This window comes from Neoarius graeffei, chromosome 1, assembly GCF_027579695.1.
Source record: "Neoarius graeffei isolate fNeoGra1 chromosome 1, fNeoGra1.pri, whole genome shotgun sequence".
NCBI lineage: Eukaryota > Metazoa > Chordata > Actinopteri > Siluriformes > Ariidae > Neoarius > Neoarius graeffei.
The window spans coordinates 94,839,800-94,865,314 of NC_083569.1; the positions used below are offsets into that span (position 1 = coordinate 94,839,800).

The window sequence follows — 25,515 nt, forward strand, 5'->3', positions numbered from 1 at the left end:
TATCTTCAAATCCACCAAAATGCACTTAAAACCACCCAATCTGGCAACACTGCTTGGAACTAGAGTATTTCAACAAGCGTCATTAGGCGCTGCACTGCCGCGCTCAAAAAGTTGTCATTGCTATTGAATACATAACCAGTCGTTCGTCAGCGGGGGCCCTTCGAGGGCTGGGGCCCTAGGCAATTGCCAAGTCTGCCTACCTTGTTGCAACGGGTCTGGGTCTTCCCTGAAAGAGACGTCGTCTGGATGGGAGCATATGTTGAACCTGGATATACTACCTTTCAGCATTGATGGTGTCTTTCCAGATGTGTAAGCTGCCCATGCCACACGCACTAATGCATCCCCATACCATCAGAGATGCAGGCTTCTGAACTGAGCGCTGATAACAACTTGGGTCGTCCTTCTCCTCTTTAGTCCGAATGACATGGTGTCCCTGATTTCCATAAAGAACTTCAAATTTTGATTCGTTTGACCACAGAACAGTTTTCCACTTTGCCACAGTCCATTTTAAATGAGCCTTGGCCCAGAGAAGACGCCTGCGCTTCTGGATCATGTTTAGATACGGCTTCTTCTTTGAACTATAGAGTTTTAGCTAGCAACGACGGATGGCATGGTGAATTGTGTTCACAGATAATGTTCTCTGGAAATATTCCTGAGGTTATTTTGTGATTTCCAATACAGAAGCATGCCTGTATGTGATGCAGTGCCGTCTAAGGGCCCGAAGATCACGGGCACCCAGTATGGTTTTCCGGCCTTGACCCTTACGCACAGAGATTCTTCCAGATTCTCTGAATCTTTAGATGATATTATGCACTGTAGATGATGATTTGTTCAAACTCTTTGCATTTTACACTGTCGAACTCCTTTCTGATATCGCTCCACTATTTGTCGGTGCAGAATTAGGGGGATTGGTGATCCTCTTCCCATCTTTACTTCTGAGAGCCGCTGCCACTCCAAGATGCTCTTTTTATACCCAGTCATGTTAATTGACCTAATGAGTTGCAATTTGGTCCTCCAGCTGTTCCTTTTTTGTACCTTTAACTTTTCCAGCCTCTTATTGCCCCTGTCCCAACTTTTTTGAAATGTGTTGCTGTCATGAAATTTCAAATGAGCCAATATTTGGCATGAAATTTCAAAATGGCTCACTTTCAACATTTGATATGTTGTCTATGTTCTATTGTGAATACAATATCAGTTTTTGAGATTTGTAAATTACTGCATTCCGTTTTTATTTACAATTTGTTCTTTGTTCCAACTTTTTTGGAATTGGGGTTGTATTGTACACATGGGCTTTATTAGACCATCAGGTTACTATCAACATGTGTTACCACTGTATACTACCAAATAAAGTATATTAGTTTAGCAATCCAGTGGTTGTATTAGCAGTCCAAAGCCAACGAATACAACCAGAGTCTTGCTGCTTTTATGATGGGGGAAAAATCAGCTTAATAAAGTCGAGTTGTGAAAGTTAACAAAATCCACATCTTGATTTTTGTACTGGCAAATATGAAGTCTGATAGTTGGCATGCCTATTTAAAAAAAATAGTGCCATCAGAGGGCACCCTCTCCCAAATTCATAAGTCATGTGGTCTAGAGACTATATTGTGCCAACTCAGTTACACACTCTGTCACGTGTTTTTTTTTTTTTTTTCAATTTCCTGTCTTCTGATACACAAACATATTTTTCAGTACAGCTGTTTGATCTCTCAACCAGCTTTTCGGTCATGATGAGGTGCTATCTACACATCGTCACCCTCATCTTCCTGAATTTCACAGCAGGTCAGTAGTTTATTGATAACTGTCCATTGTCCTCGGTAAGCGAGGACTTTTAATTTAGTAAGAGAAAATGCAACTGTTTTAACAAAACTTTTGTTTTTCAAAACAAAGAATGCCTATTATTCAAATGTTTATGCTGATTTCTTTTCCACCCTCAGACTGTGGAGCTTGGGCCCATGTGGTTCACAAGTCAGTAGGAGAAAAGGCTTATCTCACATTGAAAGGACATTGGAATATAACAACAGTCAGATGGAGGAAGAATCATCATCTGATTGCAACTATAGAAAACCAAAAGCCATCTATTAAACATCCAGAAAAATTTCATATACATGTTTCTGACAACTCCTTGGTTATCTATAATTTGACGGTGAATGACTCTGGATTTTATCAAGCTCAAGCTGGACAATGGGAAGAAGAAATAAGCCAATACACACTAATTGTACATGGTAAGCACTGACCAAAAACATCACACTAAGGCACTGTTTCTCAATCCTCCTCCTGGACACATCCCCCCTGCATATCTTCTAGCTATCCTTGCTCCAAACCAAACACATCTGATTGAAGTTAATGTGATGAACATGGTCTTTATTAAATCAGGTGCTCAGCTAATCACAAGTGCCACTGGTGGGTTCAATCAGCTATGTAGAGCAGGGAATGATGGAAAACATGCAGAGTAGGGGCCCTCAGGAGCAGGATTGAGAACCAATGCATTAAGATATATGATGTGTAAGGAATTCACCACAATTAGGTGTACTATTTTAGAAAAATAATAAATGACATAGATGTGTGACACAGCATGGCAGGAAGTGGAGTTACTGTTACCACCCTGAAGTTCATTATTTTCCAATAACAGCACATTCTGACCTTTTATTTCTCTTATGTTTATTGCTGAATGACACATATCTTTACTTAATGCAGTTACACTGAAAGCTGTGGAACATCTAAAAAGTAAATTAATTCCTGTAATCACATGTTACAGCAGATATGAGAGTTGTTTCTTCACCAACCTTTTTTTTTAAATCTTTCTTGATGTTAATAATAATAATAAAAAAAACCTGCTTGTCGTGCAACTTAGAATTCGCAAAGTGCAAAGTCCTTTGTCGTAAAGGACAGTTTTTTTTTCCTGTGGCAGAAAACTAACTGTTATAAAATGCTTACACTTTAAAATATGCCCATAAATGTTAAACAAACATCGCCTTACACAAAGTTTCACAATATTAACAATTATGTTTTTAAATAACAACACTGGGCTTCATTTATAAAGTTGAATACAAATAGATTTATTTATAAATCGCTCGTGTGAGCATTTATGCAAGAAATTTGTTATTCAGAAAATGCCATAAATTCAGAAAAAAATCTTTGTATCCTACTTATGTTTCTGTGTGTAAATGTAAGACATACATTGAAATGAAATGAAAATCTTGTCCAAATTCAAATCATATAATTGCAACCAAGTTACTGCATTTAATAAACAGATTACACTGTCATGTCATGTCATAAATATTGCTTATTTATTCCAATTACACACACAAATTGAATATTTTAAACTCTTCTTTTCATATTATAGGTATTGAAGAAATATTAGGATATATATTTTTAAAAAATTGGTCAGCAAGTCAACCCAAATCCATTTTAAGACAAATAAGATGAGACTTTCAATGATGAAAGAAAGGAAACTGTATAAAAGGGGGTCTGGTTGGTCTGTGCATATGGTAGCCGTAAGCCAAGGTAGTACAAATAGCAGAATTGATATCACTGGAACAGTTAGCAGATAGGAAGGAATGGATATTTAGAGAACAGTGAGATTTTTGTTGTTGTTTTTTGAGGATGAAAACTGGCTTATAGTCAGTTTCCGCTGTCATTCCTGAACATGTCCAAGTTTTGTTTGTGTTTGGATTTCTTGCTACTGGTACATTTCAAAGAGAAATACATGACCAATCTGGTATGTCTCAACATATATATATATATATATATATATATATATATATATATATATATATATATATATATATATATATATAAAATTTACCAGCTGGGAGGTCTGTATCATGAAATACTGTGACCGAGGTCTTGAAAGTACTGACCGAGGCCCTCTGGGCCGAGGTCAGTATTTAAGGCCAAGGTCATGGTATTTCACCATACGGACCGACCTTAAGCTGGTAAATAATATATTTATTTTTTTCTTTACCAAATTCTAACAGAAAACGAGAGTGCCCAAAAGGGAAAACCAAGCCAAGGCGAGCCACCATTTTGAATCCTCTTTCACGGCTGTTATGCAAATGGCTTCCTCCTCGGTATACAAGTGCACTTCCATGGCAGAAATAAAAACTACATTTTGCCGCCTATGTAGTCCTCTATTTATACAAAACTGAGTCATTCAGGATTCAGCCATGTTTTTGCTCAGCGTTAGCAACAGTTACAGGTTTTTAGCTTTCTCCTGAAATGTTTTCTTTTCTTTCTTCTTCCTCAGGGTAGTAAAACTCATTTTCACTGTGAAGACTGTCGTTATCACTATCCATGATGTAAAATTAATGCTATTCTCCTGAGAAATGTGAAAATAAATGTTGACAAAAATTGCTGATGTTTGTTGTTGTTGTGAACAAGCGAGTCGCCAGAGGTCCATATCCAGGGTCCTTAACCGGGGTCCATATCATAGGATACGGACCTGCTCGCCAGCCAATTAGAGTGCAGGATTTGATGGAAACCGGACCGCAAAAAAATAAATAGAGGATATTACATGGTTGCATGAAGATATAAAGTTTATCTCGGAGTGGTGAAGGTATATTTCATGAGTGAGCGATGCGAATGAGTGAAATATTTTTCAACATGAGAAGATAAACTTGATATCTTCACACCACCATGTAATATTCTTTTTATTATATAGACGTCTTCTTCTTCTGCTTTCGGCTGCTCCCATTAGGAATCACCACAGTGGGTCTGTTCTGCATATTTGATTTAGCAGAGGTTTTACACCAGATGCCCTTCCTGAACCAACCCTCCCAAACTAACTGGGCTTGGGACCGGCAGTAAGTATGCACTGGCTTGTGCAACCCCAGTGGCTGGATATTTTACCTAATTTGTATATCTTTGGACTGTGGGAGAAACCGGAGCACCTGGAGGAAACTCACACAGACATGGAGAGAACATGCAAACTCTACACAGAAAGAACCCCGTTGGCCATGAGAGTCAAACCCGGAACCTTCTTTCTGTGACAGTGCTAACCACTACACCACCATGCTGCTCTTTTTATATTATAGACACATGCACAAAAAAAATACACAAGTTAATCAAAAGAATTTTAATTTTGAACCAGTTCACCATTTTGACAATGTGCGTCAAGTCAGCAGAAAAACACTGGGAGTGATGTCATCGAAGAGAAATATCAGAAATTATTATACGTACAGGACACTTTTTCGATGGAATAAAAACATATTCTATTCCCTTCTAGCGGGTTTCATTCATTTGGTTTGATAGCATACAATATTGTTAGCATATCGCTTATCCTACATGGATTACATCACTCTCCCCAATGGAGAATGAGTGTAAATATGGTTTACAATATTGCATGGTTGTCAAGACAACATAACATCGCATGTCAGAGCTGATGTGAATGTCCAATGAGAGAGTTTTCTGCTGCACATGCGCAGAAGCATTTATTTGTTTGCCAAGAAAAAGAAAGATACATTGAACACCAGAAAGGCTACCAAAACTTCATTACGTATTCTTCACACATATTTACAAGAGAAAAACATACCAACGGACATCAAAAAACTGGAAGAGACATGTCTGAGACATAAAACTTCCATGCTAGCGAGCAACTGTGACAATTTGTAAACAAACATGGCCACCAGGTTTGCTTCATTAAAAACATAAGATTTTGAGAGAATTTTGAAATAGAAAAATGCATTGAACACCCAAAAGTAATAATAATAATAATAATAATAATAATAATAATAATCCATTCAGCTAACATGATATTATATCCAATATACAGAGGTGGACAAAGTACCCAACTTGATTACTTAAGTCAAAGTACAGGTCCCACTGTTCAAACGTTACTCTGATACAAGTGAAAGTTGTACAGTCAAATTTTTACTTAAGTTAAAGTACTGAAGTACTTGCTTTTAAAAATACTTAAGTATTAAAAGAGCATTTTCTGTCAATGCATTGTTGTATTATTGCCACAACGCTTACAAAACCTAATGGCGCTGAAGCAACCAACTGGATTTACTGACTAGCTTGTAGAACCTGTAGAATAAATGCCTGGTAGAATGTTACAAAATGAAACACAACTGAACTGAAAAAGAGTCATAGTCATTTTCTTTTCTTTTTTTTTTATTGTAACACTCCTCCCCACCCCCACAAAGCAGCATGTTCTGACACAGCTCTGGCAGTGTGTGTACACATGCATGTGTATGTTAATCAAGAAGACAGTGGAATAGACCCCTTTCACATGACGTCACCGCGCCGCGAGATTTTGTTAGGCGCCATATTGGAAGACCAAGTACATGTACTCACAATATAAAACAAAGTACGAGCGAGAGTAAAGTGACACGATGGATGATAATTCTGGTTATGTGAGTACATTACCAGTTGCAGAAAGGGCACGGTATGTGGAGAAACTGGCTGTGATTGATGGGTTTGACCCATATGATAAGACTCGGGGCAAGGGAGAATGGAAACATAAGGAGGACCGGACACCAATTCTGCCATCTGTTTGCTACCCAGACATTGTAAACTATTTGTTGTTTACACCCAGTGCCTACACTCAGTGTTCGAACTATGCCGATATTTTCGGGGGGTCCCTTTTTTTCCCTTGGTGTGTGTGTGTGTGTGTGTGCGCTTGCACTTGTCTCAGAGAGCGCATCTCCAAACACATGAGAAGCCTCTCTTACGCACATATCACGCAGACTCCACACCTCCACACACGCATCGCGTCTGAAGTCATAAGTCATCAGGGGAAATCGTGTCCACATTGGCATGTTCAAAAAACAACCTCGCGTCAACAATGATACCACACGCAAGAAAAAAAAAACAGTCAGGCTACTCAACAACCAACCTGGCAGCAGCGAGCAAGCCCCAAACCATCCTAAATTATTATTATTATTATTATTATTAAATTGTAGAAGTCTGGGAGGCTTGCTCCTCATACAGTTATCAACTTGGGGCCAATTTAGCATGTTTTAAATCTGAATTTCTTGCGTTTGCTTACCTCAAAGTGTCCGCAGATCATGCACAGACTTATCCATTATATCCACAGTTTTTTGCCAAGTCTCACACAGGTTTCTTTCAAGTCTACTGTTGGGCCAATAAATCATAAATAAAACAGCTCAGATTTGTTTGTTTAAGTCGTTTGCCACTCCACTTTATTCTCGTGGGTTCACATACCGCTGCCGTTATTTCCCCTTAATCACGAGTTTGTTGGTCTTCTAAAATGGCGCAGGGTCTGTTTACTTCCGGTTTCGGGTGACGTCAGTGAGAGGGGTCTATAGCTGTAAATGCAGCTTGCTCAGAAAATAAAAATGACAATCCAACCTGCTTAAAAACCCAGGCCCACACCTCAAGCTTAATAACTGGCCAACAGCAACACTGCTTTCAGCAAGACAAAAAATTAAAAAAATTAATAAATGCAAGACCATCATCTGACATCAAAACAAAAAATTCCAGCAATTTGTTGTGACTGGCTACTACAATACTGTCCATCTCACAGGTCATGTGTGAGCACACACACATAAGTGTATGTATTCATGCACATCTGCCTGTGGAATCATGCTAGTTTAATGTTAAGCTAGCTAGTCAGTGAAGTTCCACCTGTCATGCTAGTAAACTCTCTTCAAACTCAAAATCATATTGGATAGCTAACGTTACTAGAAAAGAAATATTTCTACATTTTGTTTATTTGGCAAGATTATGCAAAAACATATTTTTGAAAGGACTTCCGATAAGTTAACATTATTCATGTTAGTGTAACTCCATGTTTACATGCTAACTAACAATGTCCTAGTTAACTAGCTATGTGTTATCATTAGCCATGGACAAGGCGATGGTATCTTGGTGAGCAAATCCACAGAAAGTCATTTGACTAACCAGACTGCTTAGCTATTGCAACATTATTGCTAGCGCTAAAAGCACAGACAACTTCATTGCAAGCTTTCTCTTGGAATAAAATGTTTATATACCTTAATATGCTTCTGCAGGTTGGACGGCAAGTTTTTGTAGGCTGTGATGTGGTTTGTTTTCGGCAAACAAAGCAAACATTTAAAACAAAACAACTCTTTATTCCTTTCAGAAAACTGAAACATAGGTTCTACCGGTAGGTATGGCCATGGGTGGATGCATTCCCTAAAAGAACCACCTCCTTCCATTCTTCCATCAACTGATTGTGTTCAAATAATGCTGTGGAGAAACCATTGAACTTGATTTTATACAGTCTATAGACATGACATGACCCTAGTGATTACTGATAGACTGTCTCAGTGTCACCTGTGAAAAACCAACCATGTTTTAGAAAAGAAAAAACATCCACTTTCAAAGCCACTTCACAGTAACAAGTAACGAGGCCCTTGATAGAAATGTAATGGAGTAAAAAGTATGATATTTGTCTTTCAAATGTAGTGAAGTTAAAGTCATAAGTTGCCAAAAGAAATAATACTCAGGTAAGGTACAGATACTCAAAAAGTGTGCTTAAGTACAGTACTCAAGTAAATGTACTTCGTTACTGTCCACCTCTGCTGATATACCACTCAATGCCAGCCAATATTATTTAAATGTGTCACTCAGATCTGTGATGTATTTCATATGAGAAATGTGAGTTTTTCAACACAAGAAGATAAACTTCATATCTTCAAGCCAACGTGTGATTTTCGTTTTACTATATAGACACATTCACAAACAAAAAGTACCCAAATTTATTGAAACAATTCATCGATTTCCTCACGTGTGACATATTGAGAAATATGTCAGTTGCTGTTCTTGATGTCTTGGATGTAGTTTGTATGAAAAATACAAGTGGCATATTTCCCAGTAAAATACTTGTGTCCATATAATATAATGAGATATATATTCCCTAGTGTGCTGGGTGCCATTTACGGGCTTCTTCCAAAATACATCAGATGGCAGCCCTAAATGAAGGCTCTAGTGAGGATGCAGTTACTGCATGTCAGCATGTTATTATGCTGATAAAGCAAACATTTCTGGCATAAATGGGAGAAATTAATCTGTTTAATTTTCATTGCAAACTTCACCTTTTCACTTTTTTTTTACAATGATTGGCATTTGCTTTCAATATGAAATAATGTCAATTAAAGTTACTGCAATGTAACACAATGTGGGGCGGCACAGTGGTGCAGTGGTGTCACCTCACAGCAAGAAGGTTCTGGGTTTGAACCTCACAGCTGATGGGGGTCTTTCTGTGTGGAGTTTGCATGTTCTCTCCATGTCTTTGTAAGTTTCAGGTGCTCTGTTTTCCTCCCACAGTTGAAAGACATGCAGATTAGGTAAAAAAAAAAAACAACCCAAAACAAAACAGGACAAGCCAGTACATACAAAGCCCAGATAGACTGGGAAGGGTTGTATCAGGAAGAACATCTGGTGTAAAAACCTATGCCAAATCAAATATGTGGATCATAAATTGGGAAGGATGATCCACTGTGGCAACCCCTAACAGGAGTAACCGGAAGAAGGAGATGTCTGCAATGTCTTCCACTGCTCTGAGCATATCATCCTGCTTTTCTGAGTCACCATTTGCATGAACTCTTGTTTTCTCTTTCTATTTTGGCCTTTTGAGATGCTGGAATTTACTCTCTTAGATGTGAGTCAAAAGTACCTCTGAGAAAGTACCTTTGAGAAATTCTTCCTTTTTTGGTTGCTGAGGAGTCATTTTATGCTCTCTGATCTGTGAACTTTGCCTTTTATGGAGTTTTGTGATCTTAACTAAATTCAAATCAGCTGTGGTGTGCATGTGCCTGGTAATTTACAGGAGCTTGCCATTGATCAACATATGCATGTGGATATGAAGAAAATAAACACTTCTGAAACTTTTGTAAATCTGGATGAAGATAACATTTATATATCACTTTACTAAAAGACTAATAATTGAGGCCTGCTGTTAGCTAGTGGGTGGAAATTGGTGAGAAAATGCAGGGGAAATGTCACCAAACTGTTCAAGACACTGAATATACAGAGCCAGAGTTGGACATTCCTGGACTAGAGAAATACTGTATATTTTAATATGTTGACACTTTTGTATCATCCCAGAGGCTGTCTCAAAACCAGTAATCAATCTCGATCACCAATCAAACTCCTCGTCTGTTTGCCACATCTTGGTGAAATGTTCTGCTGATGGCGACTCAGTGACATACGACTGTGATCACCAACACTGCACTCAGACAAACGGCACATCCACCAGGGTGAACATTGCTGTCAACTATACAGATAATGGGATGTTGGAATGCATCGCCAGCAACCGTGTTAGTACAAAACGGACATCAATAACCATAAGCAACACATGTAAGTGATGAGTTCAAATAAACAGACATTGTTAAGAAAAATAGACTGATATGTGCTTAATTTAAAAAATGTGTATAATTTCTCTGGTTCATAGGTTCAGAAAAACCACCAGTACCCAACAAAACTATCAATTACATTTTGGTTTTAATAATCATAATAAGTTGGACAGTGGCGTTTGGTGTCCTGATTATCTGCGTGATCAAACTTTTTTACAATACCAGAAAGAAAAAACAGGTAACTGCATCAGTACTAGCATAATTGCAAGTCAAACTACACCAACATGCATCTTTTTTCCCATTATCAAATATATTTCTTTATCATTTCTCTGTGGTTAGAATAAAAGAACAGATCAAGAAGCTGAGGGCGTAAGCACTCTTTACAGGGAATTGGAGAAGCCACTGCAAACTGGAACACTAACAGACAGGAGTGCTGCACAAAATTCACCAACAACAGTTTATGATGTTCCTCCAATGCGTAAGATGCAATCATTTTTCTCTTTCAAAAAGAAATACAACATAGGCATCATATTTTTCTGTGAGTTCATTTAATATAGTATAGTATATCAGAGTGATGGAAATTAACATGTTTTATACCAAGTGGATACATTGGGACATTATTGGAAAAGAGGCTATAAACAGCCTTTGTATTATTATTATTATTATTATTATTATTATTGTATATAACAGACTTATTAATACAACCCCAATTCCATAAATTTGGGACACTGTCCAAAACATAAATAAACAATAGAATATGACAATTTGCAAATCATTGAAATCCCATATTTCATTGAAAATAGCACACAGACAACATATCAAATGTTGAAACTGAGAAATTTTATTGTTTTTTGAAAAATATATCCTCATTTTGAATTTGATGTCAGCAACACGTTTCAGAAAAGTTGGGACAGGGGCAACAAAAGACTGAAAAAGTTGTGTAATGCTAAAAAACCCCAAAACAAAACAAAAAAAACCCACCTCATCTGGTTAATTGCAATCTCTGTATACCGGTACAAGAGACAAGGCTGAAAAACTGAAATTGGATGCCTGTGATCTTGAGGCCCTCAGGTGACAATAGTGGACATTAGTGCACATGACATGGGTAGCTTGTACTGTACATCTGGGAAGGCATCATTAATGTATATGTTTCAGAGCAATATGCTGTCATCTAGACAAAATCTTTTTTGGGGAACACCTTCCTTCTTTCAGCAAGACAATGCCAAACTGCCTTCTGCGCATATTAAAACAGCATGGCTCCATAGCAAAAGAGTCCATGTGCTAAACTGGCCTGCCTGCAGTCCAGACCTGTCTCCCATTTACAACATTTAGTGCATTATGAAGTGCAAAATGTGACAAAGGAGACCCCGAAATGTTAAGCAACTGAAATTGTATATCAGGCAAGAACGGAACAACCTTTGTCTTTCAATACTACAGCAATTGGTCTCCTCAGTTCCCAAACATTGACAGAATGTTGTTAAAAGTAGATGTGATGCAAGACAGTGGTAAACATGCCCCTGTCCCAACTTTTTTGACATGTGTTGCTGACATCAAATTCAAAATGAGCATTTATTAAAAAAAGGGAAATAAATAAATAATTTTAAAAATTCTCAGTTTCAACATTTGTTATATTTTTGTAATATTTTCAATTAAATGTAGGGATTCCAAGATTTGCAAATTATCATATTCTGTTTTTTTTATTTACGTTTTACAGTGTCCCAAATTTATGGAATTGGGGTTGTATATTAAACATACAGTGGTGCTTGAAAGTTTGTGAACCCTTTAGAACTTTATATATTTCTGAATAAATATGACCTAAAATATCATCAGATTTTCACACAAGTCGTAAAAGTAGATAAAGAGAACCCAGTTAAACAAGTGAGACAAAAATATTATACTTGGTCATTTATTTATTGAGGAAAATAATCCAATATTACATATCTGTGAGTGGCAAAAGTATGTGAACTTCTAGGATTAGCAGTTAATTTGAAGGTAAAATTAGAGTCAGGTGTTTTCAATCAATGGGATGAGAATCAGGTGTGAGTGGGCACCCTGTTTTATTTAAAGAACAGGGATCTATCAAAGTCTGATCTTCACAACACATGTTTGTGGAAGTGTATCATGGCACAAACAAAGGAGATTTCTGAGGACCTCAGAAAAAGCGTTGTTGATGCTCATCAGGCAGGAAAAGCTTACAAAACCATTTCTAAAGAGTTTGGACTCCACCAATCCACAGTCAGACAGATTATGTAAAAAATGGAGGAAATTCAAGACCATTGTTACCCTCCCCAGGAGTGGTTGACCAACAAAGATCACTCCAAGAGCAAGGCATGTAATAGTCGGCAAGGTCACAAAGGACCCCAGGGTAACTTCTAAGCAACTGAAGGCCTCGCTCACATTGGCTAATGTTAATGTTCATGAGTCCACCATCAGGAGAACACTGAACAACAATGGTGTTCATGGCAGGGTTGCAAGGAGAAAGCCACTGCTCTCCAAAAAGAACATTGCTGCTCATCTGCAGTTTCCTTAAGATCATGTAGACAAGCCAGAAGGCTATTGGAAAAATGTTTTGTGGATGGATGAGACCAAAATAGAACTTTTTGGTTTAAATGAGAAGCATTATGTTTGGAGAAAGGAAAACACTGTATTCCAGCATAAGAACCTTATCCCATCTGTGAAACATGGTGGTGGTAGCATCATGGTTTGGACCTGTTTTGCTGCATCTGGACCAGGATGGCTTGCCATCATTGATGGAACAATGAATTCTGAATTATACCAGCGAACTCTAAAGGAAAATGTCAGGACATCTATCCATGAACTGAATCTCAAGAGAAGATGGGGCATGCAGCAAGACAACAACCCTAAGCACACAAGTCGTTCTACCAAAGAATGGTTAAAGAAGAATAAAGGTAATGTTTTGGAATGGCCAAGTCAAAGTCCTGACCTTCATCCAATCGAAATGTTGTGGAAGGACCTGAAGCAAGCAGTTCATGTGAGGAAACCCACCAACATCCCAGAGTTGAAGCTGCTCTGTACAGAGGAGTGGGCTAAAATTCCTCCAAGCCAGTGCGCAGGACTGATCAACAGTTACTGGGAACGTTTAGTTGCAGTTATTGTTGCACAAGGGGGTCACACCAGATACTAAAAGCAAAGGTTCACATACTTTTGCCACACACAGATATGTAATATTGGATCATTTTCCTCAATAAATAAATGACCAAGTATAATATTTTTGTCTCATTTGTTTAACTGGGTTCTCTTTATCTACTTTTAGGACTTGTGTGAAAATTTGATGATGTTTTAGGTCATATTTATGCAGAAATATAGAAAATTCTAAAGGGTTCACAAACTTTCAAGCATCACTGTAAATGATTTGACTAAAACCTTTTTAAAAACCTGAACAATATTTGAATGAATGAATGAATGAATGAATGGAATCCTTTATTGTCACTGTTACCAGTGAAATTGACCATCAACCTGTCCTTACAGAGGGGGAACAGGACAGGAAGACAGGGATGAAAGAAAAAGAAACACAGTAGTAACATGAGGAAAGATGAGGAAAAAAGAACACCCCCCCCCACACTATGCTCCTGTCAGGAGTACAGTGTGGGAGCATTTAAAAACCTCCACACAAACACACAATAACACAAGTACAATTTAAAACATGGGACTTGAGGGGGGGAAAGGGGGGAAGGAGGGGGCAATCAGGGGTGGGGGGAAGGGGTAAGGGGGTAGGAGGGGAGGGGAGGAGGTAGAGGTAACCCAGCGCAAGCAAGCAGCCGTCCGCTCCTGCAGCCATGCAAGCGGCGCTGGTCATGCACCTGCTTGTCACACTGGGGGTGAAAAACGGCAACCGTGGAAAATTGGGGAAGGAATGCGAAGAATGCGAGAGTGTCTCCCAGCAGTGACCTTCTGGGGGAAATGTTGTCCCAGCAACGGCCTTGATCGAGGCCCGTGCTGTTCAGGGAGCCGAATGTCGATAAGATAGAGATTGTTTGGTCTTTCGAACAGACGCAGTCTTTACACGTCCACGCCACTCGTCCATATCTGTCCATTTCGTCCATATCTGTCCATTTCGTCCATTCTGTTCAATTCAATTCCATTTGGTCTCCGAAACACTTATTCCTTGCAAAGCCAAAAGCGTCTCCTAGATGACAACCATGTTGTGGTTCAAGTTCTTCCACAGTCTGAGTGCCGACAGCTTTGCCCACCGCTTCAGTCATATCGGGCAGCTTTATGGGGCTTTAAACAGCTGCCACCATTGTCTGATTTCCTTGATATACCACGGCAATGCCTAATCCAATCAACAAAAGTCTGGTAATCATGGTTCCGAATAGGTAGATATTTTCAATGTCCTCCACAGACGTTCCGGCAGGACATGTGGGTTCCCCTGAACCCAGAAACTGTGTTAATTTCGTTAGGAGACCAGTTTATCAAATCCATGCTTTTTTAGTTTAGAAATTCAATGTGGAGAGAGTCTCTCAAAAAAAAAGTATAGGCAGACGAGACGAAACAAAGAGCACAAGCAGGAAAAAAAGGAGAGGAGAGCAGAGAAATGTGACTGCCTTCCGTGAGAGCATGGAGGAATATATATATATATATATATATATATATATATGACAAGATGGCGGTGCTTGTATTGCAGAGCGAGGCTCAGCGTCTCTTCAGATTTTGCAAATTAGTAGTTTTTCTCATACTCTGTTCGGGTCTGTTCGTACAGAACAGCATCTCACTAACATCGTACACCCGACAAGAGCTTCTGGACATCAGATTTCAACCATTGGACAGTTTTATCAGCAATCTTCATCTCTTCCCTGAGCTACGGAGATCACCGGACACTCCGGGGACTATCAAGCCAACAGGAAGTACTCGCAGGCAGCGCAGGGACCATAAACAAAGGCAGGGAAGATGTGGAGGGGTGAGAGCTAAGCTAAAGCTAACACCACATCGACTTTCCTTACCCAGCATTTTCCTTGCAAACGTGCGGTCCCTGGCAAACAAAATGGACAAATTACGACTTCGGATTACAAGCAATAGACGGATTATGGACTGTAATGTCATGATATTCACGGAAACATGGCTACACAGTGAGATACCCGACAATGCTATCCAGCTAGTCGGGCGGCACACTCTCCGAGCAGATAGATCAGCTGACGGCTCTGGTAAGACAAGAGGCGGTGGATTGTGTATTTATGTCAACAAGGCTTGGTGCACAGACTCTGTCATTGTTGAAAGCCACTGCTCAGCGAACCTAGAGTTTCTCTTGGTTAAATGTAAACCTTTTTATTTGCCGAGAGAGTTTACATCTACTCTCATTACAGCTGCATATATACCCCCGGATGCCAATGGCAAACAAGCAATGTCTGAACTCCACACAGCCATCAGTAAACAACAAACTGCACACCCAGAGGCTGCATTCATCGTAGCTGGCGATTTCAACCACACCAATCTAAAGACTGTACTTCCCAAATTTAATCAATATGCCTCATGCCACACCAGAGACAACAAAACCTTGGATCATGTATATACCAACATACCTGGAGCCTACAAGGTTACCCCCCCCTTCCCCACCTCGGACAGTCTGACCATCTCTCTTTGTTCCTAACCCCCACCTATTCACCACTCATCAAACGTGTGAAACCAACTGTGAAGACCATTAAGGTATGGCCAGCGGGGGTAGATTCGGTACGCCAGGACAGGTTTAACGACACAGATTGGAGTGTGTTTGCTTCCCAGGCTACCTGTGGCTCCCAGATAGACATTGACTCTTACACTCACGCAGTAGTGGAGCATATCAACACCACTATTGACAGTGTTACCACAGAAAAACAGATCACCACATACCCCAATCAGAAGCCTTGGATGAACAGGGAACTGCAGCTCCTGCTGAAAGCACGTAACAACGCGTTCAGATCGGGTGATGCACTCGCCTACAGTACATCCAGAGCAGAACTGAAGAGGGGCATCAAGAAGGCCAAGCACGAACACAAGCTCAAGGTGGAGGAACACTTTGCGAACAATGACCCCTGGCGCATGTGGGAGGGCATCCAGGCCATCACAGATTACAAGAACAGCAACACCTCATCAGCTACCATAGATGTGTCCTTCCTAAACAAGCTCAATGACTTCTATGCCCGTTTCGATAAGGACAACAAAGAAAAGGCCATAAAGATCACACCTTCTGTTAACCCTCAGCTACTCATTCTCTCACACACAGACGTCCAAAACGCACTGAGTCGCATCAATGCACGCAAGGCTGCGGGCCCTGATGATATTCCAGGACATGTGCTCAGAGCTTGTGCTGAGCAGCTTTCAGGAATATTCACGGATATCTTCAACCTGTCCCTGGCCCAAGCAGTAGTACCGGCGTGCTTTAAATCAACATCCATTGTGCCAGTGCCGAAACACTCCTCCCCAAAGTGCCTAAATGACTACCGCCCAGTGGCACTTACTCCTATAGTGATGAAGTGCTTCGAACGACTGGTCCTGGCACACCTCAAAGACTGTCTGCCCCCCACACACGACCCACACCAATACGCCTACCGCAGTAACAGGAGTACAGAGAATGCAGTCTCCACAGCGCTGCACTGTGTACTCTCACACCTGGACAATAAAAACACTTATGCAAGAATGCTGTTTGTGGACTTCAGCTCAGCATTCAACACTGTCATCCCCACCAAGCTAATCACAAAACTCACAGACCTTGGAATCAGCACCTCCCTCTGCAACTGGATCTTGGACTTTCTGACCAACAGACCACAGCATGTTAGGTCAGACCACATCACATCCTCCACTCTCACACTCAGCACAGGAACTCCGCAAGGATGTGTGATGAGCCCCTTCATCTTCTCCCTCTTCACCCACAACTGCAGACCTATGTATGGATCCAACTCCATCATAAAGTTTGCAGACGACACCACAGTGATCGGACTAATCAGCAACAATGACGAGTCGGCGTACAGGTCAGAGGTTAAACACCTTGCTGCTTGGTGTGCAGACAACAACCTGCTCCTTAACACCAGCAAAACAAAAGAAATCATCGTGGACTTCAGGAAGGAGAAGGGAGGCACCCACACACCCCTCCACATCAATGGCATGGAGGTGGAACGTGTCTCCACCTTCAAATTCCTGGGGACCCACATCTCAGAGAACCTGACCTGGTCTACCAATACCTCCCACCTCATCAAGAAGGCCCATCAGCATCTCTTCTTCCTAAGAACACTGAAGAGAAACCACCTGTCTGCTGTCGTCCTGGGCAACTTCTACCGCTGCACAGTAGAGAGTATCCTGACTAACTGTGTTACAGTGTGGTATGGAAACTGCTCTGCTGCTGACCGCAAAACACTCCAGAGGGTGGTGAAAACTGCCCAACGCATTATAGGTGCTCCACTTCTGGACATTGAGGGAGTCTACAAGAAGAGATGCGTGCGCCGGGCACGTAGCATCCTCAGAGACTCTTCCCACCCAGCCAATAGACTCTTTCAGCTCCTCCTGTCCAGGAGGCGATTCAGGAGTCTGCAGACCAAAACAAGCAGATACAGGAACAGCTTCTTCCCCACAGCCGTCACCCTACTGAATTCTGCCAGCAGATGATCCCACACCCTCCTTCTACCTGTGTTGACTCTTGTTGCACTTGATAACTGCACATCTGGTTCCATAGTTGTACATATTCATCAATATTCTCTACTGTTGGATCTATTTACACAGCCAGTCTTGCATGTGTGTGTATATATGTATATGCTTACATCCACACTTAAGTTTAGGTGTGCATGTATATGTGTATATTCTGAATGCCTATTTAACTCCTTTTATATTCACAAGACATCTGCATAGCAAGTTAGCTACTTCTGTATATAGCCTTAAGGATAATTATAATTATAACCACCCTTTTTTATAGCCCTACCTGTAGTTACTTCTCCCTTAACTACCGTACATATACTGCACAGAACATCCTATTTATTTATCTGAACATTCTCTACTCACTATAACCATCTCATTTGCACTAGCTGTACATAACTGCATTCATCGGTACATATTGCTTATCTGTACATACTGTATTATACTGCACTTCTGCTATTTGTACTTCTGATTAGATGCTAATTGCATTTCGTTACCCTGTATGAGTAATGACAATAAAGTTGAATCTAATCTAATCTAATACCAGTATATATATATATATATATATATATATATATATATATATATATATATATATATATATATATATATAGTCACCCAATGATGCTTTGGCTGTCTGTGGCTGAGAGCAAAGGGAGCAAAATTGGCCATGTTCTCTGGATAGCATACTCTCTTGCTTCCCTGACAATTACAGTAACAGTTGCCAGTCATGGGTATCTGTGAGCTCATGCACAAGCTTCAAGTTTCAAGGTTTAATGTTCTTGTGAAGGACAAGAAATTGTAGAAATATGGAAGTGGAAGAGGGCAGATAACACTTTCACTAAAGTGTGTAATGCTGCCATTGACTTCAGCTGCAGTGTTTGTAGGACTTCTACATGCTCATCTTTTGTGAAAAAAAATCAACCCAGCTAACTGTAATGGGTGATGCATATTCACCTCCTCAAAACAGTGAATATGCATCACTCATCGCACTTATCTGTGTATGTTCGCTATATATGTACAAATGCTCTCTGATCTAAAGCTTATACTAGTATATACTCGTGCATCTCAAAATGCACTAGGATATAGCATGATTCATTTAAAGTGCTACTTTGATTAAATTTTACCAAAATGATGAAACTCTTTCAAAGTTTTCAGTTATAATGTTTAGTCTTTCAATAAATCCTGTGTATGTATATATATTTTTCAAAATTTGTATCACACAAGCGTTTTCGAAGGCAAGTTTTTGCAACCACCATTTCAGCCATTGCATTTTGTTGAACTCGGTTGATGCAGAGAGGTTATGTCACGCACTCAACCAAAATACAAGTCATATGTAATTCTAGCATGTGAAAGTTGCAATTTAAAATCTTTGTGGGCCTGAAAATCATGATTTAAAAAAAATCCCTTTTGTAATGTAAAAGATGCTTACGAGTCATTGTATTCTGTAAGACTGTGGCAACACAGCCAATCTACAGTGGTGCTTGAAAGTTTGTGAACCCTTTAGAATTTTCTGTATTTCTGCATAAATATGACCTAAAACATCATCAGATTTTCACACAAGTTCTAAAAGTAGATAAAGAGAACCCAGTTAAACAAATGAGACAAAAATATTATACTTGGTCATTTATTTATTGAGGAAAATGATCCACTATTGCATATATGTGAGTGGCAAAAGTATGTGAACCTCTAGGATTAGCAGTTACTTTCCATCCATCCATCAATTTGTTGATCTTCTGCCACTTATCTGGATACAGGTCGCGGAGGTAGCAACCTAAGCAGAAAAGCCTAGACTTCCCTCTCCCTGGCCACCTCCACCAGCTCTTCTGGGGGAATACCGAAGCGTTCCCAGGCCAGCCGAAAGATATAATCTCTCCAGCATGTCCTGGCTCTGCCCCAGGGTCTCCTCCCAGTGGGGCATGCCCAGATAACCTCAAAACAGTGAATACCTCCTTGAATTGCCACCTTAGCATGGTGGAGGGGTTTGAGTGCCTCAGGGATTCTAGGAGTTATGTTGTCGGGGCATTTGCCCCTGGTAGGGACTCCCAAGGCAAACAGGTCCTACATGAGAGGTCAGACAAAGAGCGGTTCAGAATGACCCTTATGAAAGTAAAAACAGGTATCTGAGTACCCTTGCCTGGACCAGGGATGCCGGGGCCCCACCCTGGAGCCAGGCCTGGGGGAGGGGCTCATCGGTGAACGCCTGGTGGCTGGGCCTATGTCCGTGGGGCCTGGCTGGGCCTAGCCCAAATGAGCAACACGGAACGACTCTCCTGTGGACCCACCACCCACAGGAGGTGCCGTAAGGGTCCAGTGCACTGTGGATCAGGTGGCAGCCAAAGGCAGAGACCCTGGCATACTGATCCCTGGCTGAGAAAAATTGTTTTTGGGACTAGAAGTTAATTTGAAGGTGAAATTAGAGTCAGGTGTTTTCAATCAGTTGGATGACAATCAGGTGTGAGTGGGCACCCAAATTTATTTAAAGAACAGGGATCTATCAAAGTCTGATCTTCACAACACAAGTTTGTGGAAGCATATCATGGCACAAACAAAGGAGATTTCTGAGGACCTCAGAAAAAGCGTTGCTGATGCTCATCAGGTGGGAAAAGGTTACAAAACCATCTCTAAAGAGTTTGGACTCCACCAATCCACAGTCAGACAGATTGTGTACAAATGGAGGAAATTCAAGACCATTGTTACCCTCCCCAGGAGTGGTCAACTAAAAAAGATCACTCCAAGAGCAAGGTGTGTAATAGTCAGCGAGGCCACAAAGCAACTGAAGGCCTCTCTCACACTGGCTAATGTTAATGTTCATGAGTCCACCATCAGGAGAACACTGAACAACAATGGTGTGCATGGCAGGGTTGCAAGGAGAAAGCCACTGCACTCCAAAAAAAAACATTGCTGCTCATCTGCAGTTTTCTAAAGATCGCATGGACAAGCCAGAAGGCTATTGGAAAAATGTTTTGTGGATGGATGAGACCAAAATAGAACTTTTTGGTTTAACTGAGAAGCATTATGTTTGGAGAAAGGAAAACACTGCATTCCAGCATCAGAACCTTATCCCATCTGTGAAACATGATCTGTCGTATCAGGACTTTGACTTGGCCATTCCAAAACATTAACTTTATTCTTCTTTAACCATTCTTTGGTAGAATGACTTGTGTGCTTATGGTCGTTGTCTTGCTGCATGACCCACCTTCTCTTGAGATTCAATTCATGGACAGATGTCCTGACATTTTCCTTTAGAATTTGTTGGTATAATTCAGAAGTCATTGTTCCATCAATGATGGCAAGCTGTTCTGGCCAAGATGCAGCAAAACGGGCCCAAACCATGATACTCCCACCACCATGTTTCACAAATGGGATCACGTTCTTATGCTGGAATGCAGTGTTTTCCCTTCTCCAAATACAACGCTTCTCATTTAAACCAAAAAGTTCTATTTTTCTCTCATCCGTCCACAAAACATTTTTCCAATAGACTTCTGGCTTGTCTACTTGATCTTTAGCAAACTGCAGATGAGCAGCAATGTTCTTTTTGGAGAGCAGTGGCTCTCTCCTTGCAACCCTGCCATGCACACCATTGTTGTTCAGTGTTCTCCTGATGGTGGACTCATGGACATTGACATTAGCCAATGTGAGAGAGGCCTTCAGTTGCTTAGAAGTTACCCTTGTGTCCTCTGTGACCTCACCAACTTTTACATAACTTGCTCTTGGAGTGATGTTTGTTGGTCGACCACTCCTGGGGAGGGTAACAATGGTCTTGAATTTCCTTCATTTGTACACAATCTGTCTGACTGTGGATTGATGGAGTCTAAACTCTTTAGAGATGGTTTTGTAACCTTTTCCTGCCTGATGAGCATCAACAACACTTTTTCTGAGGTCCTCAGAAATCTCCTTTGTTTGTGCTATGATACACTTCCACAAATGTGTTGCGAAGATCAGACTTTGTTAGATTCCTGTTCTTTAAATAAAAAGGGTGCCCACTCACACCTAATTCTCATCCCATTGATTGAAAACACCTGACTCTAATTTCACCTTCAAATTAACTGCTAATCCTAGAAGTTCACATACTTTAGCCACTCACAGATATGTAATATTGGATGATTTTCCTCAATAAATGTTTAACTGGGTTCTTTTTATCTACTTTCAGGACTTGTGTGAAAATCTGATGATGTTTTAGGTCATATTTATGCAGAAATATAGAAAGTTTTAAAGGGTTCACAAACTTTCAAGCACCACTGTATATATGTACAGCTTCAGTAATGGGTTTGTGTCATGTATTATTCACACATTTCAGTGTAGGGGTGTGAAAACTGTTCTTTTTCCATCTACCAGTTTTTTTCTTTTTTACACCAGTAAACCACTCACTTCCTGTTCTGCTTGGTCCCACTGACAGCCTACACCACACAACATACAGTGGTGCTTGAAAGTTTGTGAACCCTTTAGAATTTTCTATATTTCTGCATAAATATGATCTAAAACATCATCAGATTTTCACACAAGTCCTAAAAGTAGATAAAGAGAACCCAGTTAAACAAATGAGACAAAAATATTATACTTGGTCATTTATTTATTGAGGAAAATGATCCAATATTACATATCTGTGAGTGGCAAAAGGATGTGAACCTTTACTGTCAGTATCTGGTGTGACTAGGGTGACCACCTGCTCATAAGCCCAAGGGGGGACAAGGGGTATGTTTTTGAGGGACAATGTGGGATGCCGCCCCCACTGCGCCGCGCCGGCCGCTGGAAGACTCACAGATAGTGGTTTACCCATTTCTAGCACATACTACCTTACATGGTATATCAATAATACCCTAATCTGCTGTTATTGGTGATGTATGGTCATGAACAGGCCACCAAATGTGTGTTTTTTTAAATAAACATTCATAATATTTTGACCATTCAATTATGACTTGACAGACACACTTCCACTTATGATTTACTGAAGCTACTCAATTTTATTTATTTTCCATTACAATTTATTCACTTTAAATCAGTCATAATATAATATTGAGTCTGAGGCTTTGCAGTGCATCAGTACAGCAGGAATAGTGACAAGTCTCCATTTAGTTTTCAGTGGATTAACAGGAATTGTAGTAGCTCAGCACCACAGAAACAGTAGAAAAAAAGTCTTGCCCGATATGATATTGCGTGTTGGACAGTGTGATACACACTCATCACCTCTGCCGCAGTCACTTTGTCAGCTAGAGAGTTGTTTTTAGGTCGGAGGAAAGCATCCATAGATTTAAACGTTTCTTTCTGTTGCACACGTTTCTTGTGAGTCTCCGCGAGCCTGTGTCGTTTCACATCGTATTCCCCGCCATGTCCGATTGAGAAAGATGTTTTGCAAAGGTCACAAAAAGCCCTCTCGGTATCCCCTTCAACCCCTTTCAGCCACAAATATTCATTTTCCCACTCTTTCCTGTACATACACCTCTTTTTAACTAGAGGTGGCGGTGCCTCACCTGCCATCTCCCCGGTACCTTTCTCCATTTTTTAATTTGAAAGCAATGCATGCATTGCACCTGCGTCCCTCGTCACTGTCTGTGCACGTGAGTGCGGTGTCATGGCAACAACAAAAAGTTGACAACAACCAGTCAGTTGTGAGGGGTGTGCGGTTTTGCTCTACAGTCTATAGTGGCGACGGTGGTGTGCTGAAATGTCAAGTAATATTCGTTTGGCTGCCTGGGTGGCCCGGGGAGAGCGACATCCCCCTCAGCAAGCATCGATTATGCGGGACACGTTCTGAATTTGCGGGATGCATAAATTCGGCTTCAAATGCTGTACGCGCATGCGCTATGCGGGACAGGTGGTCACCCTAGGTGTGACCCCCTTGTGCAGCAATAACTGCAACTAAACGTTTCCAGTAACTGTTGATCAGTCCTGCACACTGGCTTGGAGGAATTTTAGTCCATTCCCCTGTACAGAACAGCTTCAACTCTGGGATGTTGGTGGGTTTCCTCACATGAACTGCTCGCTTCAGGTCCTTCCACAACATTTTGATTGGATCAAGGTCAGTACTTTGACTTCTGTTCCATCATGGATGGATGTCCTGACCTTTTCCTTTAGAATTTGCTGGAATAATTCAGAATTCATTGTTCCATCAATGATGGCAAGCCATCCTGGCCCAGATGCAGCAAAACAGGCCCAAACCATGATACTATTACCACCATGTTTCACAGATGGGATAAGGTTCTTATGCTGGAATGCAGTGTTTTCCTTTCTCCAAACATAACGCTTCTCATTTAAACCAAAAAGTTCTATTTTGCTCTCATCCATCCACAAAACATTTTTTTCCAATAGTCTTCTGGCTTGTCCATGTGATCTTTAGCAAACTGTAGATGAGCAGCTATGTTCTTTTTGAAGAGCAGTGGCTTTCTCCTTGCAACCCTGCCATGCACACCATTGTTGTTCAGTGTTCTTCTGATGGTGGACTCATGAACATTAACATTAGCCAATGTGAGAGAGGCCTTCAGTTGCTTAGAAGTTAACCTAGGGTCCTTTGTGACCTCGCTGACTATTACATGCCTTGCTCTTGGAGTGATCTTTGTTGGTTGACCACTCCTGTGGAGGGTAACAGTGGTCTTGAATTTCCTCCATTTGTACACAATCTGTCTGACTGTGGATTGGTGGAGTCCAAACTCTTTCAAGATGGTTTTGTAACCTTTTCCAGCCTGATGAGCATCAGCAACACTTTTTTCCTGAGGTCCTCAGAAATCTCCTTCGTTCATGCCATGATACACTTCCACAAACGTGTTGTGAATATCAGACTTTGATACATCCCTGTTCTTTAAATAAAACAGGGTGCCCACTCACACCTGATTGTCATCCCATTGATTGAAAACACCTGACTCTAATTTCACCTTCAAATTATCTGCTAATCCTAGAGGTTCACATACTTTAGCCACTCACAGATATGTAATATTGGATCATTTTCCTCAATAAATAAATGACCAAGTATAATATTTTTGTCTCATTTATTTAACTGGGTTTTCTTTATTTACTTTTAGGACTTGTGTGAAAATCTGATGATGTTTTCGGTCATATTTATTCAGAAATATAGAAAATTCTAAAGGGTTCACAAACTTTCAAGCACCACTGTAAATTTAGACTGCAGTCTTCACTGAGAAGTTATTTTGTCAGCTTTTGAAATGAAGTAACTAATTTTCATTGACCTGATTTTCAATAATTTTAGCCCACTCTTTATTGCATATAACACTTGTTTCTCATTCCTGGTCCTCACTGTTTTGCCTATTTTGATGTTTTGCCCGATCTCAAATCTCCTGAGTCAGATTTGCTGTAAATACTATGTTCGGGGTGCCTTCTAAAGTCTCGCTCACAACCCGCCATACGGGCTGTTACGAGCGGTCTACGGTAAAAAATTTGGCAAAACTGTGCTTGAGACTTGCATGACACTTGCATGTGTTCAGCGCTGTAGAAGGTCGCAGACTGCCCGTGGAGACTTTTGGTCCTGCACATGCAAGTTCTACGGGTCTTGTGACAAATCATGAACACATACACTATGTATGGGACCCGTACTTCTTTTGTACACCTGAACCAAGTCAGCAGCACGGCTAGTAGGGGCTTTTTGCGATGACAGTAAGATGCATGA

General features: G+C 40.5%; 1 protein-coding gene across 2 annotated transcripts in view; it reads left to right on the forward strand.

Moving 5' to 3' along the window:
* Window positions 1-1,679: 1,679 nt before the first annotated feature.
* LOC132889292 (uncharacterized) overlaps window positions 1,680-25,515 on the forward strand; it is a 67,551-nt gene continuing 43,715 nt past the window's right edge. For both annotated transcript variants that reach the window (XM_060925639.1, XM_060925648.1), the window contains exons 1-5: window positions 1,680-1,779; window positions 1,935-2,222; window positions 10,033-10,284; window positions 10,379-10,518; window positions 10,620-10,758. In XM_060925639.1, coding sequence (XP_060781622.1) covers window positions 1,725-1,779; window positions 1,935-2,222; window positions 10,033-10,284; window positions 10,379-10,518; window positions 10,620-10,758 — 874 coding nt within the window. In that variant the 5' untranslated portion in view covers window positions 1,680-1,724. The remainder of the gene's footprint in view (window positions 1,780-1,934; window positions 2,223-10,032; window positions 10,285-10,378; window positions 10,519-10,619; window positions 10,759-25,515) is intronic.